The sequence below is a fragment of the Pimephales promelas genome, chromosome 14 (assembly GCF_988280905.1).
Source record: "Pimephales promelas chromosome 14, fPimPro1.hap1.1, whole genome shotgun sequence".
Lineage (NCBI taxonomy): Eukaryota > Metazoa > Chordata > Actinopteri > Cypriniformes > Leuciscidae > Pimephales > Pimephales promelas.
In genome coordinates, this window is record NC_142782.1 from 15,040,433 (window position 1) to 15,054,115 (window position 13,683).

At 37.1% G+C, this 13,683-nt stretch overlaps 1 protein-coding gene across 2 annotated transcripts; it reads left to right on the top strand.

Moving 5' to 3' along the window:
* Nucleotides 1-438: 438 nt before the first annotated feature.
* On the top strand, nucleotides 439-13,240 carry ggt1a (gamma-glutamyltransferase 1a). 2 transcript variants are annotated; one of them, XM_039680390.2, is made up of 14 exons: nucleotides 515-547; nucleotides 1,195-1,252; nucleotides 2,192-2,368; nucleotides 2,448-2,578; nucleotides 3,224-3,313; nucleotides 5,059-5,251; nucleotides 5,525-5,685; nucleotides 5,768-5,917; nucleotides 7,442-7,578; nucleotides 7,808-7,995; nucleotides 8,218-8,345; nucleotides 8,464-8,576; nucleotides 10,492-10,605; nucleotides 10,700-13,240. In XM_039680390.2, coding segments are annotated over exons 2-14 (1,731 nt in total). In that variant the 5' UTR covers nucleotides 515-547; nucleotides 1,195-1,250; the 3' UTR covers nucleotides 10,847-13,240. The 2 variants fall into 2 exon arrangements, with proteins under 2 accessions (XP_039536325.1, XP_039536324.1); XM_039680391.2 differs by lacking the exon at nucleotides 1,195-1,252 and having other exon boundaries at nucleotides 439-547.
* Nucleotides 13,241-13,683: the final 443 nt, after the last annotated feature.

Here is a 13,683-nt window from a genome sequence, read left to right on the forward strand (position 1 = left end):
TTGACATGCCTATGTCACACATTTACTTGTTTGATTAGTGACCAAGAAATACTGCTGATTTCTTACTAAATGTCTTTATTTTTGTAGCTTTTTGTGTGTTTTACAATATTTAATCCTAGAAAACATCTGCCCACTTTTACAGTTTTAAATGATTTTTATTCAATCTGGTTTCAGACTCTTTTTTTTTTAAACCCCACTATTATTTTGTTGTTGTTTCAATGTCTAAGAGATTAAGGGTGGGGAAATGCATTGTCATCAGGATCTTGCAGTAGTTTTACGTACTGTACCCGTAGGTCCTAGCTTTTAAAAACAGGGTGAGGTTTCATGTGAGTAATACCTGTTTTTACTGTCAGGACTTTTTGAAAAATAATTTTAGCCAATCCCCCATGTGAAGTTGATTTATAACCACTGGAGTTAAATTTTGATTAGCACAGATTATATCTGTCCCCAGTCCCATTCACTCATGTGGCGATACACTTACAAGAAAAAGGACACGGTTTTATGAATTATTAAGGATTATAGTTCAAAAGACAAAATCATCTGTAAGGTATGCTATGTCTGTCTGTCTTATATATCTATCTGTCTGTCTATCAATCTGTCTCTATCTTTCATATTTTGTCTCTGTCTATCTTTTATCTTTTTTTCTGTCTATCTGTCTGTTATATTTCTCATGTTTCTCTGTCTGTCATCTTTCTGTCTGTCTCTGTTTCGATGTCTCTATCTTTCATCTTTTGTCTGTCTGTCTCTGTCTAAATCATCTTTCTGTCTGTCTGTCTATCGGTCAGTCTATAGCATCTATTTGTCTGTCTCATCACTCTATCTATCTATCTATCTATCTATCTATCTATCTATCTATCTATCTATCTATCTATCTATCTATCTATCTATCTATCTATCTATCTATCTATCTATCTATCTAATGACTTGTCTGATTGATAGATTGATAGAATCTGTCTCTGTAAATCATCTTTCTGTCTGTGAATCTAATTCTGTCTGCGTGTCGATCAATCTTCTGTGTCTGTCAATTTGTCATCAATATCTGTCTGTCTGTCATCTGTCTATCAATCTCTCGCAGTCTAGCACCTTTCTGTCTGTCTGTCTGCCTGTCTATCTATCTCTTTGTCTATCGATCGGTCTCTGTTTGTCTATCTATATCATCTATCTCACTGAACTGTGAGTGTTTTTTTTTTTCAGATGTTGTTGGCTGCCTTCACTTCCATCTGTTTTAACTTTTGACTGTCTCGAAATGCATGTATGTAATATTGGATTATAATCTGGAAAATAAAATTTAGGGATTGTATCTTGTGTGACTATGGCTTGGATTTACAGGGTTCAAACAGATCACAATTTCGTCCCCTTGGAATTGTAAGGTTCTAGCTATCTGACATTTTTGTCAAAATTGAGTTATTCACATATTCTTATTCTGTGACAATTTATTTACATTATGTGATGTGTTTTGTACATTTAGGGTCCCTGTTATTTTTATGTTTGAAAGAAACTTGTTCCCCATACACATTTTCCTATATGGAATGCAAAAACTTTGAAGCTCAATATCTCAAAACTGTTCAGAACGCAGATAGAACCTTATAATTCCAAGGGGACGATTTGTAGAGTGTCATGACATTGTAGAATGCTGAGCATTATTATTAAACTTATAGGAAAGCTGTAAACATTGGTGATGATAGTGATGTGTTACTGTAAAGGGTTTATTCAACAGGTGTTATCCATTTCTCCTAAAAATGACCTGAGGTTTACACCCGTGCTTCACTGTCAGAAAAAAAGGTACAAAAGCTGTCACTGGGGCGGTACCTTTTCAAAAATATATGCACCCTTTAGGTACAAAAGTGTGCCTTTTGAAAAGGTACCGCCCCAGTGACAGCTTTTGTACCTTTTTTTCTGAGAGTGTTCTATTCATAAACAGCACATGTTGAAAAGGTGATCTTGTATTCTTTTCAGAGGAGAATTTTCTCTATGATCACAAAAATTGCATGTCATATACTGCTGCATATATTTGAAACTCGTGAAAGTACAGTTCACTAATCATCTGAGAATGATGAAGTAAATTACATTGAAGTGGAGCTGATAAGCACATGTCAGTCTACAAATGAAATTGTGTGTAATGAGTGATGATCTCAGAAATTTCATCAAGCATATCTCAGATGTCCTTTATTCACATTCTGTATCCATTCAGGAAAATGGTTAAGAAGTCTCTTGTTGCTGGGCTGATGGTCTTGCTTGTGGCTGCAGTTGGTTTTTTCATTGGTGTGTATTTGGGGATCAGAAACAGGAAACTCGCTGTATCCTCTGACCACTTCTACTCAAAAGCAGCAGTGGCAGCAGATGCCGGGACGTGCTCTGAGGTTGGGAGGTAAGAGTCCAAAGATCCAGAGTTTCCTTGCATGCCATTGAACATCACTTTACACACCCAGCTTTCTTTATGTTTGCAGGGACATCTTAAAGCGCAATGGTTCAGCAGTTGATGCTTCCATTGCTACTCTATTGTGTGTGGGGCTGTTTAATGCACACAGCATGGGCATCGGAGGAGGGCTGTTCTTCACCATATACAATGCAGCAACAGGTAAAACACTGATATTAATGCATTCAGCTGATGCTTTCCTAGGGATCGAATCCATGACCTTTGCGTTGCCTTTATTGAACACATTGAATTAAAAGTAAAACATACTCCATATTATCTTTACAAAAATCATTTAAACTGCAGGGCTCCACAAAATTGACATCTCTTTCTAGTAAGCCTGGCACTAAAGGACATTGTTTTAGGAATTTAATATGACGCAGAGGTTATTTGCCATTCAGCAGATACTTGTCATGCAAAGTGACATACAGTACATTCATTGATATGACATACCCAATAGCGAGCTGGGGGCAAGTGCCTAGAAAAAGGGCACAAGGTTTGACTCAGCATCGTAGTGACCACAAATCTTACGTCACTCTTACTTGGTAGTAAATGTCAGCAAATGACGTGAAAACCACTACCTCGTTGAGTCTTGTGTATACTCGACGTGTCTGCACGAGCTCGAGTCTCCGCTGACTTGCGGGTGCATCGAGTATACACGAGTGTTTAGGTGAAGCTAACAAGAGTAAATAACAATTGATTATGACTCACAAGCCTTAATGTTTTAGTCATTTATAGTCTTCATAAACAACACTCAAAATGACACGGTCTTGACAATGAAATAAATAAATTCCATGTTTTTGTCCACAGGAAAGGTGGAGACAATTGATGCCAGAGAAACTGCTCCAATGAACGCTTCAGAGAACATGTTTGGCAATAACACCCAGCTGTCACGGAAAGGTATCTTTACCATTAATACCATAACGTTTTACCAAGTCCAGCCTCCATTCTGTATTATAATTGCGTTACTTAGTAACAGTTCAACAGTTCAACGGTTCAACACTCCCACTTAAACATAAATAAATAAAATAACTCTGGCATATTTTCCTGATTTTCTTCTGCAGGTTTGTCACATCACATGAATTTGGTGGACCAAAGTTTTTTAAATATTAGTGAAGCACTTTTTTTTATTCATATTAATTTATTATTTTTTTAAGACCTAGGCTTAATAATACAAGTGTATGCCAAACTACACTACGATCAAAAGGTTTTGGGTTGGAAAGATTTTTGGTAACACTTTATAATAACTGCACGCTATTAATAATTTGTTGAGCATGAGTAAACAGTTAATTCATCATTTATAAAGCATTAATAAACATTAATAAGCTGTTTATAAATACAGCTATAAATGTTATATCGATAATGCGTTTAATTGTATTTTCATACTTTGTTAATGATCAATTAATAATTTCTAAATGATTGCAGTATTTACAAAACTAAATTGTCAGTCATTAAGATCAAGTAAATGTAGTAAATATAGGGAGTTATAAAGCATTTAGTAGTGGTCAGTAAACTATTTTGTGAGCTCATCTAAAGTGAGAACTATTCATACCTTGTAAAACATTTATAAAGGAGATTTAAAGGTGCATCAATCTTCTAAACAGTAAAATGTAACAAACACAAAACAGTGATACAGAACATAGAAATATTTAACAGTATATTATACTGTTAATATACTGTATGATCATTATACTGAATAGTTCTCACTTTAGATGAGCTCACGAACATAGTTAACTGACCACTACTAAATGCTTTACAACTACCTGAATTACAGCATAAATACATGTTAATAAATTATTTATTAACACACTAAGTAAACCGTCACTATATGTCTGAATAATAAGATGTATGAATGTACATTTAAATAGTTTATTCATCATTTACTTACACGCTCTAAGTAATGTAATGAACCACTGACAACTCTCAAATAACTGGTTTATAAAAAAATGCCATTCTTCTTTTCGAAATGATAAACTGATCATTGATAAAGGATGAAAATACAATTATTAAACAAATTATAGATATGCTTTTAAATCGAGAAGAAAGCATTTATGAAGTGCTTATTAAAGTGAAGTGCTTATTGAAGTGTCTATTAATACTTTATGAATGACCAATTAACTGTTTACTCATGCTTAACTATAAAGATTATTAGCATGTTATTATAAAGTGTTACCAGATTTTTTTAATGTTTTCGAAAGAAGCCTCATATCAAGGCTGTATTTATTTAATCAAACAGTAAAAACAGTAACACTGTGAAATGTGATTACAATTTTAAATCATTTTAATATTCTGATTTGGTGTTCAATAAATATTTCTTGTCATTATCAATGTTGATTATGTTGAATGTTTTTAATCTGATTAAAAAAATCATCAGAAACTGTAATAGGATTCTTTGAGGATATACGTAGGTCCAAAAAACAGCAGTTATTTGAAATGTAAATCTTTTTGAAACATTTTGATCAATTTATTGAATCCTTTCTGAATGAAAGTCTAAATTTCTCTCAAAATTGTTTCTTTCAGAATGCATTTATTGGTTTAAAGTATTTTTGAATACATTAACAGATGTCATGTCATCATTAACCTTATTGCAGTGCTGGCCCTTGAATGATGAAAACACTGTACTGTGTCTTGTTTGAATGTGGCAGGAGGGTTATCCATCGCCATACCAGGAGAAATCCGTGGTTACGAGATGGCGCACAAAAGACATGGGAGACTGCCATGGAGGGAACTGTTTCAGCCCAGTATAGAATTGGCACGCAATGGTTTTCCAGTTGGCAGGCCCTTGGCCAATGCCATTGCAAAAAACAAAGAATCAATTCTGAGTGACGTGATGTTGTGGTAAGGATTTAGCTTTTGGACACTGTACAGAAACTGGGAAATCTGAAGAAAATCTACTTATCATAAATGAAAATGGCACATTGAGTTTCTCAGTGTCAAATAACAAGTGTAGCAAGGTATACGGTAGTGTACTGTTGTGTAATTTGAGATTGCATCAATAATTCTACTAATATTAAACGCATAACTAATCGAAATGGCCACACTCTATAAACACTGCCTCTACTAGTGGTTTTAATGAAATCATAATGATCTTTTCCTCTCTCTGTGTTCCAGTGAAGTGTTTTGTGACTCAAACAAAAACCTCCTGAGGGAAAGTGATATCATTAGATTTCTCAAACTCGCTGACACCTACGAGAGGATAGCGGAAGAAGGGCCCGATGTTTTTTACAACGGATCTATGGCCCAGAACATAGTAGATGATATCCAGGCTGCAGGTCACTTCATACTTTCTTTGTTTAACACTATTTATCATGCCTTAAAGGTAATCTAACCTCATTTCTCAATCTGTCACTACAGGAGGGATTATAACACTTGAGGACCTAATGGAATATGAGCCAGTGTTAAATGAGACTCCGTTGAAGTTAACTGTGGGGGAGTACACCATTAATATTCCTGATGCTCCATCCAGTGGACCTGTCCTCGCCCTAATTCTTAACATAGTGGATGGTGAGTCTTTCTGCATGCTTGCATCCATGGATCGTTCTTTACAAAGTATTTAAGCCTTTAGAGATCATGTTCAAACATTTGATAGAGATGACTGAGTTATGGATAACTATGAGAGAACATGTTGTTCTTTGAACAGAACTTGAGTACCTGCATGATGATTTCACCACCACAGACATTAATTAACTCACTAGAGACGCTATGTCAGAGTGCAGTCTTCATTGAGTCATCCCAGGATTACGCAAAAGAGCTTCGTTCATGAGGGCGAGCAGCATCATGTTATTACGAAAGAACGTACTGTACATTTAGCTGATCATTATTGCGTTACAAGGCGAGCAGGATAAGATCTTGCGTCACCCTAGAGGGTCTGACATTTAAAGACCCAGGACCAGATATAATGAAAGAAGACCAGGAGTCAAGAGATGCAATAAATTAAAGAAAATCTGGTAACAGTTTATTTCTTTATTTGGTAACTTATTATCCTAACCTGACCACGAACAGTATACTGACAGTCCACTACAGCCTACTAATACTCTAATGAGAGTAAGTTGACATGTAGTTGAAAAGTTACTTATAGTTACTAGTAGAATGTCCAAAGTGGACTATCGAAATAAAGTGTAACTGAAGAATTTTACTGAAGAATAATTTGCTGTTTCATCAGCACAAGTCAGCTTCAACAAGTTCATAGGCCGCTCCGTGTATACACTCATTACAGCAACAGTTACACTCTCACACAGTCATTATGTCATCATGACAGGATGAATGGTTCTGATTGCTTAAGACACAGATAGACTTTTTCCTTAAAAATGAAAAATGACCTTTTTCAAGGTTGAAGTTGGTTGAGATTTTGCTCTGATCGGGAAACTTTTCCAGAATTTTCCAGTATTTGCATTTTCACTGAAATCTATGAAAGAGATTCAAGATGCCAGTGCCAGTTTTGTTTACATGAAAAAATAGAGATGAATGGACTGATACACAGCATTGACATTGATAATGGAGAATATTAGAAAATATCTGACTGCAGAATTCCATATTCCAGAGAGTATTCCAGAGAGCCATGTAACTATGACACAGGATGTAGTTTCTGCATTCCACTGTGCTGCTTTTCCATTTTTTATCTATGTAAACAGTACATTCTTATCCCAAGGCGTCATGTAGGACAAAAGCCAAAGTGTTTGGCCTCCAACGCACATGGTACCCTTTAGCGTCAATATGAGACGCAGATATTAATGGGGCAGAAGGCGGCTCCTAGTGGTCTAACGCTAACCCTACCCCAGACCTAAACCTACCCATACTCTGTGCATGTTATAGTGACGCTAAAGGGTGCCATGTGCGTTGGATGTCTAAGCTTTATATATATGACGCCTTGATGTAAACATATATTTTTCTATGTATCAACCTCTTTTACAGTGGAATTGTCCCTAAGATTTACTGAATTGTGTAAGCAAAGTAAATGTTTGTGTTTTGATCTTATGGAAATGTATTACAGTAATTATTGACATCGAGCATTCAACTCTCGTTTTCTAGGTTACAACTTCTCAAACAGCAGTGTGTCTACAGCAGAGAAGAAGACTTTGACATATCACCGCATCGTAGAGGCATTTCGTTTTGCTTATGCAAAGAGGAGTAAATTGGGAGACCCGCGTTACCTCAACATTACTGACGTGAGTTCAAATATTTTGTACATGTTTCCTTTTTTGTGCCTTACACGAGGAGTTATGGGAATTAAAGCAACCCGATCTCATGCAATTTTACTCAAGATTTGTGAAGTGGTTTAAAGAGTGCTTTTATTGTCTGACTATATTTTCCCGAGGTCTCTAACTGTTCCGATTTCATGCACCTACGAGTTCAATTGCCTCTTGTAAATCTCTTTTCAATTATCTCCTTTCCCAGCTCATCCAAAACATGACCTCGGACTACTTTGCAGACAACATCAGGAGTAAAATCACAGATGACACCACTCACCCAGACATCTACTACGATCCCGAGTACTTTGTACCCGATGACCACGGCACGGCTCACCTGTCAGTCATCGCAGAGGATGGGAGCGCGGTGGCGGCCACCAGCACCATCAACCTTTAGTAAGAGGAAAAAAAGTGCACTAGACCTATGTTTCTCACTTTATTTATGTTTAAAAACAGTGTTTGTCTAACAATAGTTATATAGTCTGCTCTCATATGTCAGTCTGGATCCCTGAGAAAGAAAAATATGATTGTTTTTGGTGTCAAAAAACATTGGAAATGCTGTATTTGTGTTCTCTTCATTTTGATCTGATTATCTTGATCTTTCTTGTTTTCTCACAGTTTTGGCTCTAAGGTGATGTCACGCTCAACTGGGATTATCTTTAATGATGAGATGGATGATTTCAGCTCTCCTTACATTACTAATGGCTTTGGGGTTCCCCCTTCACCCAACAACTTCATTCAGCCAGGTGTTGTGGGTTTTACAGCCTAAAATAAATGACAAATATTGCCTCTTTTTATTTCTATAGACACACTGGTCAAATTCAAGTGAAGACATGTGCATACTACTTTTTTTCTTTTGAAAAGGTAAAAGACCACTTTCATCGATGTGTCCCACGATAATATTTGACAAAGACAACAGAGTCAAAATGGTGGTTGGGGCCTCAGGTGGGACGAAAATCACTACAGCAACTGCTCTGGTAACCACAAATATCAAATTCTGTTTAACATCTGTAAACACTCACCTAAAGGATTATTAGGAACACCATACTAATACTGTGTTTGACCCCCTTTCGCCTTCAGAACTGCCTTAATTTTATGTGGCATTGATTCAACAAGGTGCTGAAAAGCATTCTTTGGAAATGTTGGCACATATTGATTGGATAGCATCTTGCAGTTGATGGAGATTTGTGGGATGCACATCCAGGGCACAAAGCTCCCGTTCCACCACATCCCAAAGATGCTCTATTTGCTCGGTGGTGACTTTGGGGGCCATTTTAGTACAGTGAACTCATTGTCATGTTCAAGAATAAAATGATTCGAGCTTTGTGACATGGTGCATTATCCTACTGGAAGTGGCCATGAGAGGATGGGTACATGTTGGCCATAAAGGGATGGACATGGTCAGAAACAATGCTCAGGTAGGCCGTGGCATTTAAAGGATGCCCAATTGGCACTAAGGGGCCTAAAGTGTGCCAAGAAAACATCCGCCACACCATCCCACCACCACCACCAGCCTGCACAGTGATAACAAGGAATGATGGATCCATGTTCTCATTCTCTTTACGCCAAATTCTGACTCTACTATCTGAATGTCTCAACAGAAATCGAGACTCATCAGACCAGGCAACATGTTTGTACAATTGTCCAATTTTGGTGAGCTCTAGCAAAGTAGTCTTTTTCCTATTTGTAGTGGAAATGAGTGGTATCCGGTGGGGTCTTCTGCTGTTGTAGCCCATCCGCCTCAAGGTTGTGCGTGTTGTGGCTTCACAAATGCTTTGCTGCATACCTCGGTTGTAACGAGTGGTTATTTCAGTCAAAGTTGCTCTTCTATCAGCTTAATCAGTCGGCCCATTCTCCTCTGACCTCTAGCATCAACAAGGCATTTTTGCCCACAGGACTGCCACATACTGGATGTTTTTCCCTTTTCACACCATTCTTTTAAACCCTAGAAATGGTTGTGTGTGAAAATTCCAGTAACTGAGCAGATTGTGAAATACTCAGACCGGCCCATCTGGCACCAACAACCATGCCACGCTCAAAACCGCTTAAATCACCCTTCTTTCACATTCTGACATTCAGTTTGGAGTTCAGGAGATTTTCTTGACCAGGACCACACCCCTAAATGCGTTGAAGCAACTTCCAAGTGATTGGTTGATTAGATTAGCCTAGAAATCTAGACGCAGCCTAGTGGCAGCAAAAATTATTTTGCAGCAAAGTGTGGTCTAGCAACTCTCCGTTGGCTTTTGAAGTGGAAAAACCAAACTCTGGTCAGGCCAATCACATCATGTATAGAGTTGGTGGGCGGGCTTAACACAATGACGGCAGAGTTGTGGCGGTTCTGCGCCGTGATTTCCATAGGTGATTTCCCTGATACTTGAAAACAAGATGCAGCTGGCGAACAGCGGTCTTTCGATTTGGCTTTGGCCGCGACTTGTAGTTAAGAGAATGTCACTTAAGTCATTCTTAAAAAAGGAAGATGTGTTCAGATTTTTGACGACTGGATATGGCAAAAGTTTAATATGTCAACTTGCTCCGCTGGAGGGAAAACCATGGGGAAAACGTATGGGACTCACTCAGCCACAGCCATTCATTGTTCTGGTTGGTTAGCGCTGTCCTATGGCATGCAGAGGGATATTGAAAGACAACCTTTTATCCCGCCCCTCGGATTGAGGTATGCCAATTGTGAGCTCCCAGACCTAACATCTTGATAGTTCTGGCTTGCCAGGCTATGATTAGATTGCATATGAGAAATTGAACAGGTGTTCCTAATAATCCTTTAGGTGAGTGTATATATTGGATGCATGTGCCAAACATGCAGTAGTGTTTCCGAATCATGGCTTTGAACGTCTCCCTTCACTTTTTCTCTTATAACACTAATTTCACTTCTCCCAGGTGATCCTGAACTCATTATTCTTTCACTACGATCTTAAGAAAGCGGTTACAGAACCAAGAGTCCACAACCAACTCAATCCCAACATGACAGTTGTGGAACAGGACTTTGAGCAGGTGGGTTTCTGCACTTGACCACTCAACTTTCTTAATTTATGTCTGATAAAACAGTTTACTAACTCTGTAAGGCCTGTGTGACATGATTCCACAGAGTGTTCTTGATGGCTTGGCTCAGAAGAATCATGTAACGGAGCTGCTGAGGACCCCAGGAGCAGTAGTGCAGGCCATTGTGCGACAAGGGGACAAACTTTGCGCTGAATCTGATCCTAGGAAAGGCGGCTATCCTGCAGGATACTGAATGCCGTCGCCACTCCCTCTCACCCTTCTCACATTTTCTGGACTTTCGTTCATTGTTGACAAGATCAAGAACCAGGAAAAACTAATGTACACATTCAAAAACAAAACACCTCTCAGTCCAACAATCAACATGGACTGTGGACTATCCATGGACTATGGCTATTGCATAAATACTCCCTGTATTTATCAACTTTTCTTTTTGATGAGAAAATTTTAAATCGGTATCAATAGTGCCTTACTTTCATATTGAACGGTCTATGGTTTTACCAAGCTTATTTATTCCTTTTGTGTGTAGAGAAGAGTATTGATTATCAGTATGTGGGGGTCCTTTGGTACCTGATTCTATTGTACAGATTCTTTGTTGTGTGATTGAGCTTTTTTGGTTAAAGGATGTGCGACTCTTGTTCAAGTCAGGGAAATAAGAATGAAATTAAAATATTACAGGTATTTATTGTACATAATCCTGACTCAATGGGAATGAGATTCTTCCCAGCTAACAGGGAATGTTCTTAGAACTTTGGCTAACGTTCTGGCAAGGTTCTCCAGTGACGTTAATGCAATGTTCGTTCAAAGTTATCTGGTCTTTAATAATGTTCTCAAAACATTATCAGTAAATCATTGATCATGGAACTTTTTTTCTTAAACGTTTAAGTTGAATTTTTTTTTTAAATGTTACTACTTGATTCAGAATCTTCATAAAACATTCAAAAGTAACATTCCCAAAATGTTAGCAAAATGGAACGTTTCCTCAAAGTTCATGCAACAAAGAAAATGCTTTTAAAACATTTAAAAACTAAACATTTTGAACATCCAGGAATACATGGAATGTTAGCAAAAAGTTCTTAGAACATATTTGTGTTAGCTCAGCTGATATTCAAAGGGATAGTCCCCCCCCCCCCAAAAAAAAAAATTAATATTCATTCCTCATGTACTCACCCTCAAGTTGTTCTGAACCTGAAGACTTTTTGTATTCATGATTGTATTCTACTGTAGAACACAAAATATGTGCTATTTTCTTGTCTCAGCAGTAACAATGAATGACTAGAGATTTCATGCTTCAAAAATGGTGGACAGTATGACTAATTGTAACGTTGAGGCAGGAGTGAAGCATAGAGAATCCAAGTCTAAGCATTAATTTAATAAACAGGTAATCCAGGGCAAACCAACAGAACATGAACTCAGGACACAGAACTCAGGACACGGAACTCAAAGCAGGAGCAAGAAACAGCTACATAAAACAAATGACCGACAACCAACAACTGAAGCACAGAGGTTTAAATACACAGAAAAACATGCTAAACAAGATAACAAGGGGGCGGGGCTAATTAGAAACACCTGGAGAGACGCATCAACAAGAAAAACTACAAAGGACTACAAAACTTGGCATAGAACAGGAAATAACTAAAGACCAGTAAAATACTGGACAGGAATCATGACACTTATATACATTTTTTATTTGTTTTTGTGTTCAACAGAAGAAAAAAATCATATAAGTTTTTATCATATAACCATTTTATTTTTGGGGTGAACTACCTCTTTATGCTTCTATTTTAATGGTAGACAAACTGGATAACAAGACACTGCTCAAATGTGTTAGGAAACTATTACTATCTATAAGATGAATGTTCGATTGAAGCAGCAACCAACATATTAATTTTTAAATAATGAACTGGAATGATATTGTTCTTATGGTGAAGATAAGCTATTATTGACATCAGAGCCATTCATAAGTAAAATCCTGGGAGAATGGCATGCAAGGCATCAGATTACCTCACTGGACATGTAACTCTATACAGCCATTCTCTCCGAGATGACTTTCATAATGTGAAATGCTGAACCACAATAACAACTGTTTTTCTGTTATAAGTAAATGACTTGTTTACATAAAAGAGACCTGAGCTTAAAGGTAGTTAAACATTATGTTCACTTCAGGTCTGAATGTTACATTAGACATCTGCAAGGCAATATACAATGTAAGGTGTGTAACTGTAACTTAACAAAATTTAAATCAAGCCATGAAAAAGATTTTTAAGAGATACCCAGGTCCATCATAACAACATCTAATGTTAAACGTGTGTAGAGATATTCTGGAAGTCCTGGTTATTATCTAAAGTTAGTCTGATTTTATGTTGAATTACATTATGAGCTATCACTAGACTGTTGAACGTTGTCTTTTTTGTCACCAAATCATAAAACTGCAATATCATACTGTATAATGATTATCACATTCAAGCTATTTCATGAAGCTAGAGATGTTAATGTTTATCATGAAATGACACTGTGGTGGAAATGTAAAGTGCATTCAGACAAATAAAATACATTTGTGTATATATTTTTTAAACATGCACTGTCCTCTGGCTGTTGCTATGCTGTTAATTAAACTGTTTTGGACCGATAGATGTTTGCCGTCGCATTCACTAGTGTTCTTATACATATTTTAAGAGCTAATTACTAAATAATTCAAGCTGTATTTTATGAAACAGTGCCATTTGAGCTCTTAGGCAAAAACATGTGTTGAAAATTGAAAGGCATGATAGTCAATTATCACATGCCCAGTCAGCAGCAACACACAGGAATACATTTTTATAAAGGTAAAGAGCAAACTTCTTTGAAAGAATGATACAAATCAAGTAAACAAGATTTAACCTATGAACTAATGAAAATCTGGTTTGAAAGGCCTTTAATACAGGTGTAGTATAATTTCTGCGATTAATTGTAAACTATGTTTGTCACTAGACATTAAGAAATCATGTTCATTTCACAAACTTATGTCACTAAACAGTAGTCCGGCCAGGATATTGTTATTTAAAAATCGAAGTTGCAGCCCTCAACTGATGT